Source organism: Alexandromys fortis, unplaced genomic scaffold (assembly GCF_014885135.2).
Source record: "Alexandromys fortis isolate MF-2015 unplaced genomic scaffold, M_Fortis_MF-2015_v1.1 scaffold_27, whole genome shotgun sequence".
NCBI classification, from domain to species: Eukaryota; Metazoa; Chordata; class Mammalia; order Rodentia; family Cricetidae; genus Alexandromys; species Alexandromys fortis.
Genome location: NW_026067952.1, coordinates 15408523 through 15415967, shown reverse-complemented (window position 1 = coordinate 15415967; position 7445 = coordinate 15408523). Strand labels below are relative to the sequence as shown.

At 43.5% G+C, this 7445-nt stretch overlaps 1 protein-coding gene across 1 annotated transcript; it reads right to left on the bottom strand.

Moving 5' to 3' along the window:
• Window positions 1-4697: 4697 nt before the first annotated feature.
• On the bottom strand, window positions 4698-5920 carry LOC126507094 (sperm motility kinase X-like). Its single transcript, XM_050151266.1, is given in 3 exon segments — window positions 4698-5185; window positions 5187-5446; window positions 5449-5920. Coding segments are annotated over 3 exon segments (1026 nt in total). The 5' UTR covers window positions 5852-5920; the 3' UTR covers window positions 4698-4822.
• Between the last annotated feature and the right edge of the window lie 1525 nt (window positions 5921-7445).

Below are 7445 nucleotides of genomic sequence, written 5' to 3'. Positions count from 1 at the left end.
CAAAATTACTTATTTCATGCCCCCTGGTTGTCCACATGATGTTTTCTGTTGTTAATTACCTGTGTCTATTTCCTTTTTTCGTGACAATACTGGAGAACTCATACTACCTGCTTGAATAGTTTAAGAATAGTTTATGAGCATCCTTCTGCAGAATCCAAACGATGACATAGTTCATCCGCTGTGGCACTCTGCACTGACGCCATGACTCTCTGTAACCTGGCTCACCTACGAGGCTTGTGCCATGACGATACAGGTGTTGTGTAAGGTCAGTGGTGTGGTAGAGTGTGAGAACATTGGGATGCTCTAAAACTTTCGTTATCTCAACCTCAGACATGGTAAAGCAGGCTTTCTTCTTTCCCACTTCAGGATTTTACTGCTGTCAACTTATGTTGGCCTGTGCAGATCTTGTCTGCTGAACCTGTGGCCTGAGGACCTGAAAGAATGGGGCAGACCTTACTTCATTTCCAGTGTACTTTTATATACAAATATAGCAAAGAATGCAATGATCCAGGAAAGGTTGTTTGATTTAAAAGACATGCAAAGATGTCAGGAAGCAGATACTAAATATTAATAGAACAGCCCTTTTCCTAGAACGTTCCCAGGACAGACCAATTTAAACACGATTTGCCTGGCGTGTACTATAGATTATATCTGGGACAGCATGAAAGAAAGACTGAGGGCCGTATCCAGATTCAGGGTGTCCTGAGGACGACACTCAGCATATCCTATCACCAGATTGGGTTCCGTAGCTATGTTCCGACATCTAACAAGAATAAACTTGTCTTGTAAATTGGATGTAAATGTTTAACACAGGAGGAACAAAATCACATCCAAGAACAAAATGTATCTGAGGTAATAATACCCTCTGCCTTTTTCCTGGAACCTCTCTAGCAATTCCCAAAGTCATTGTTCACCATGGGTCATTCCTTTGACCATGTTTCAACACACTGCTACCTATGTCTCTATGAGGAGGACCAGGCTAACTTCACCCCTTCAAAGACACCTGAGCCAAGCAAGTTTTGTGATAACAGTGTTGGGTTTTTTGTTTTGTTTTGTTTTGAAGACAGGGTTTTTCTGTGTAATTTTGGAGCCTGTCCTGGAGCTCCCTTTGTAGACAAGTTGGTCTTGAACTCACAGAGGTCTGCCTGCCTCTCCCTCACAAGTGCTGGGATTAAAGGTGTGCACCTCCACTGCCCAGAAAGTAATCTGCACATATCAAACCAGCCAGGAATCAAACCTAGAATCTTCTGATCCATAGTCAGACGAGTTATCCATTGCTCCCAGGCACAGTGAAGATGATAGTTTTCAAGGGTGTGGTCATTAGAGACGTTGGCCTTAAGGTCCTCCTCCATTACCATCCCTCCCCTTGGCAAAATATTTAGTAGCGGCAACAGCTAAAGAAGGCAGATGAAGAAAATTAAACTCAGATGTTATAGAATTTTGAAAGAATTCCTGTGCTAGGAGTAGACTACCTCTTTATGGGTTGTTGACCTGGAGGTTGCTGTGGTACACAAATTACAAAGGATTCTGGCACTGTTATTGAGTACATGCCAGAACTATTTGATAAGGCCCCATTCTTGAAAACACCATATGTTTTGGTTACAGGTCATAGAGAAAGAAAGCTGAGACTGACCTGGAAGTTCCCCCCTCACTGGCTGGCCTTCATAGTGTTGAGAGGTTCTTGGGGGAGAAGTGTCTGTTCATTTATGGACTCTGTATGCTACAATACCAGTCAGTATCTGCCTTCTGGCACAATTTGGCATGACTATTATGGATACAACCACAGCTTTCTGATTAAATTTAAGATTTGCTTGACCAGAAGGAATTCATGTCTGGTGCTGTAAGCCAAAGCAGAACCCTGTGGCTGCAAAGTCAAAGCCCCAATAGGGAAGCAACTCTTATTGTTTGGTTAAGTGGACGATCATGATAAGTCTGTCTCCTAAACTCCCTTCTAAATACTTGTGCTTCCTTACCCCATAGACCACTGTTGCTGTCAGCTGCAATCAATCACAGAAGGAAACTTCCTTTTTGGAAATGATGGTGTGTGACGGAGACTCATAACCACTGGTGAAGACCCTGAGAAAGAGTGACTATTACTGTGTCATAGGGACTGAATGCGTAATCAAAGGCACGCATGTGCATCACCCTCTCCAAGGCTCAGGGAACATTGCGGAAGAGGGGACGGGAAGATTGTAAGAGCCAGAGGAGGGGGTAGAATATTGTGTACCATTTGTTTGTTTTTCCCAGAATGGAAGTGTTACCTCTACTAGGGAGCTGGGAGGCTCACCAAACTCAAGAAATAAAATTCACAAATCCGAGGAAGTTCCTGAAGCTAAAAGGAGTCACAAGACCCCTCCCTAAGATTACAAATATAAGACACAACTGCTGGGGGAGAGATTCTCCTACCTATGGAGCTGTTTGCAAACCCTGTAGAAAGCTCCAGGTTTGTGGCCCTTGTGAGTTTGAAGCATGGGCATTTCAGTGTTGTAGTTTCTTATGAGTCACTGATGCGCTTGCAATTAGCCCCAGATTCTTGTAAATAAACCCAATAAACACGTTGGTTTATCATGATGGACTTTGGTAGAATTGTTACTTTGGTCTTTCATGGGTTCTGTATCTGAGTAGACATTTGCTTGTGATTCCCCAGGAAAAGTCACATAACACCATTTAAGCCCTCATTGACCCTGTTTGTATATCTGGGCCACACTTCCTGAGGGTCCCACAACTCCTGAAAAGAGCAACTCCTGGTGGGAACCTAGTAGCCAAACACACGAGCCTGTCCTTGGTGTTCCACATCCAACCCATAACAAGGACTTAAGATAACAATCACAGTAATGAGGATAATGACTATACTTCATTGTGTTATATTCTAGTTAGGTAGTAGACATGTATGATGCTGTAGTGGACTTTTCAAACTGTTTCTACTATTCTCTAGTAATTCTTTTGGTATCATATCACTAAGCTATTCAGTTAGCATTTCTAAACTTTTATTTATTGATAGAAAGGAAAAAGTATAGTATCAAAGTGTTTTATTAACATTAACGGGGCTGAGATGGCCAAAGCTTCACCATAGATTCCAAAGAAGGCACATGCAGGTCTACTCGACTAAGTCTGGCTCTGGAGATGGGATTTGGCCTGCTCACTCTAGACCCAAGTGTGTTTGTTTAAAGGTTTCCTCCAAAGCCCCTGTCCTGGGTCAGACTGCCCCTGACTCTGTGACAGGGAGAACAACAAAACAGAACCACGGAATAAAGACCACGTGCTTGGGACAGCTAAGAGGTAAACTATTCCCAACAGAGGTTACAAATGACCAAGCAAAATCACACTTGTTTAACTTGCTGAATACCCCCTTCTTTTTCTTGTTTTTTTTTTCTTTCTATTTTTGACACTTTTGCTGAAATTTTGACTTTATCCCAGGATTTTATAGTTCATTTATTTTTTTTTAAAAAATCTGTAAGATCCTGAGCAAAAAGTTAGCTTAAAATCTGTAACAAAACAGCTGATCACACTGCTGGACAATGGTGATATACACCTCTAGTCCCAGTCCTTGGGCAGAGGCAACTGGATCTCTGTGAGTTTGAGGCCAGCCTGGTCTACAGAGTGAGCTACAAGTCATCCAGAGCTAGACAGAGAAACCCTGTCTCAAAAAACCAAACGGGGGGGGGGGGCTGATATATGTATAGGTAATTTTAATTTGCTACAGCACACCGTACATATATGTATGTATGTGTGTGTATGTATATATAGACTTGAATTTAACTTTTGTTTAGAAAAATAGATTTTTTTTTTAACTAAGGAGGCATCAAGAGGCCTCTAAGATTTTTTTGGATAAGGAACAATATATAAATTTCTAAGATCTATTTGAGTTGGCAAAAGCTGAATTAAAGATATATTTTTTAACCACTTATGACTTTGCTAACTGTGTTCAGCTTTAGTTGTTTGGATAAACTGAGTCATATAAGCCTGGCAGGCGATGGTGGCGCACGCCTTTAATCCCAGCACTCGGGAGGCAGAGGCAGGTGGATCTCTGTGAGTTCGAGACCAGCCTGGTCTATAGAGCTAGTTCCAGGNTTATACATTTTTATTGATATTTATTAACCTTTACATTTTTCTCTTCTCCCTCACTGCCTCTCCCCTCCCCCCTTCAATCCTCCCTGCAGGTGGGGTGTTTCTGGAGAGGATGACCTGAGGTCTTTTTCTTGTGGGACCTTCATTCGGGGCCACCTTGCTGGAGAATGGAGGTGGTCTATCCTGTAAGGTCATGTTGTTCTTTGAACCAGCTGCAGTCATACTGTGGGGCTGTCCCCTGAGCTCCTCCTGAGGTGAGATTTGTGGGAGAGATGGGCGTGTCTTTTCACTTGCCGTTGGTATTCTCACACTGGACTTTCTCCGTAAAGGCGTGATGAGATAAAACATCCAGTGAGGACACCTTGATCTCTGGATTGTTGGTGTAGCTTTGGACACATCCAGGAATGACTGACTGCACTGAGTTCCCGGTGGTGCGTACACTGAAGACATTCGGGTACATATTCCATCTGAGGTGTTGCTGCTTTCTGTATCCCCCCAGGAGCTGCTCATGAAGTGAGCCTCAAGGACATGGTGGGGGCAGATTCTGCAAATGGGGGCTGGCTTCTCGCCTTGGCAGTTCAGGGTGGGAGGCATACTGTACCTCCTTCTATACTTTCTGCCATTCTCACGGTTTTCACATAGAGGGGGCAAATTTAAGGTGGCAAGTGTAGGGACACTAGACACCCTCTTTATGGGCACTTTTGGCATTGAGGGAAGCCCTGTAAAATTCAAAGATCGATCTGAATGCCTTGGCTTAAGTTTTTTTTATAAAGGTGTCCCCCCAGGGTGACGGTTGCCTAAGTATCAAATAGGTAGCCATCACCTGATCAAACTTCTTCTCCTGTAAAGCTTCCTTTATCTCCCATTGCTTATATCTCATTACACCCGTGATGACCATTACAGTGGGGTCTGGGTGGCTGTCGGCGCTCTCTCTGAAGGAATTGGGAGGCCCTTCACTGCCATGCTTTAGCCATGGAAAGCTCACAACGTCATCTATTCTTGGTCTTTGTCCCGGGTTTACAGTTAATAACTTGGCAATCATGTCCCAAAGCTCTGGTGACAGCTTGAGTTGAAGAGAATACTTTCCTTCCGTGATCTTCTGCTTCAGATCTTCCTGTATAAGTATTTCCCTGGAAAGGCAGGCACCCTGTGGACTTACAGTAGAGCACAACACCTAGACTCCAGATGTCAACTGCAAGGCCATTGTAGCCTTGACCTTCAAACAGTTCTGGGGCACAATAAGGGAGGGTCCCACAGAAAGCTGCCAACCTCTGTCCCATGAGAAGTTTGGTGCCTAAACTGAAATCACTAAGTTTTATATTTCCTTTGTGGTCCACCAGAATATTTTGTGGTTTTAAATCCCTGTGGGTGATCCCTTTTGGTGACTGTACTTGAGGGCAGATACCATCTGTTTAAATAGCCTCCGGGACTCTTTTTCTGGTAGGAGGCCGAATTCCACAATCCTGTGCATTAGCCCTCCACCCGTGGCATGTTCCATAACCATGTAAATGTTATTTGTGGTGTCTATTATGTGCAAAAGTTTAATAATGTTTGGGTGGTCAAGGTTTTTCGTAATTTCAATTTCTGATTTGATGAAGGTGTTCCTTATGCCTTTTGGAAGAATTTTTACTGCTACCCTTGTCTGGGTGAGTAGATGGCTAGCCAGTTTTACTTCCCCGAATCCTCCACGGCCAAGTGTTGTCAGTATTTCATAGTGTTCTGTTAAAGCCTTTTCACCAAACGGGTGGGACTTTAGCTCTTGATTTCTTTGCCACCTCCTCATCTTTGTTGATGGTAGTATCAATGCGAACTAGTGATGCAAGATAAAACTTAATTAAAAGTGGGTCTGGGAGAAACATTTATAGCTATAAATTCTTGCACTAAAAAGAAAAAGTGATACCTGTCCCAAATAACCTAATGATACATGTTAAGGTCATAGGAAAGCAGGAGCTAGCCAATCTCGGAAGAAATAGCAGCAACGCTCGCTCAAGTTCAGAGCAGAAATTGATGAAATGGAAACAAAATAATACAAAGACCAATGCAACAAAAACTTGATTTTTGTAGGGGTAAATATAACAGATGCAATCTTAGCCAAAATAACTAATAGAAAAATTTAAGATACAAGTTAATAGTATTAGAGTTAAAATAAGGTAGTATTACCAGAGATACAACTGAAATCCAGATAATCACTAGGGAATGTCTTTAAAATGTTCCAGTGAGCCAGGCGGTGGTGGTGAACGCCTTTAATCCCAGCACTTGGGAGACAGAAGCGGGCAGATCTCTGAATTTGAGGCCAGCCTGGTCTACAGAGCGAGTTTCAGGACAGGCTCCAAAGCTACAGAGAAACTCTTGTCTCAAAAATCAACGACAACAATCTGTTCCAGGGAACTGGGAAAATCTAGAATAGATAAACTTCTAGACACACATTTAGCTACCAAAACTCAACTAAGGAGATAGAAAACACCTAAACTAAAAGACGGTCAGAGCCAGACGCAGTGCATGACAACACAGAAACATTTTCTGAACCAAGCAGGGCACTTTCCCATCTGCCCGACAGCATTGTGACCTGCTTGAGCTCACTCCAGACAAAACTCTTAGCATGGAGAGGGAAGGCAGGGGAAGAAGTCACACTCCTGATGAGCTATTGATTAGTGATAGTTTCCTGGGGAGGGAGAACAGCTCTTAATGGTGTGGCCGCTGGTAAGGTGGACAGACCACTCTCCAGCAGAAGGCCATATATCCAAGAGTATATGGACAGCGGAAACTGTACTTATGGCCCAAACCAAAAAGACACAAATATGGGTGGTAGGAAGGGAGCAGGAGGATCTGGAAGGAGTTGCAGAAAGGGATAAATGTGACCAAAATATATTGTCTGTCTGTTTTGGTCCTTTAAGACTGGGCTCCCAGATACTAGGTGTGGTGGTGCACATCATCTGTCTGTCTGTCTGTCTGTCTGTCTGTCTCTCTGTCTACTATCTATTATTCATTTTGGTCCCCCCCTTTTTTTTATTTTTTTTTTTTTAAAACAGGGTTTCTCTGTAGCTTTGGAGCCTGTCCTGGAACTAGCTCTTGTAGACCAGGCTGGCCTCAAACTCACAGAGATCCTCCTGCCTCTGCCTCCCGAGTGCTGGGATTAAAGGCATGCACCACCAGCTCCTGGCTTCATTATGGTCCTTTGACACAGGCTTCCCCTGTGTAGCAGGGATTGAAGGACTGTGCCACCACTACCTGGCTTGGAGTAAGCCTTTAATCACGGCAGCTTGGGAGGCAGAAGCAGGTATATCTCTGAGTTCAAGGCCAGTCTGGGCTACATACTAAATTCTAGGGGACAGTCATGACTACAGAGAGAGAGAGAGAGAGAGAGAGAGAGAGAGAGA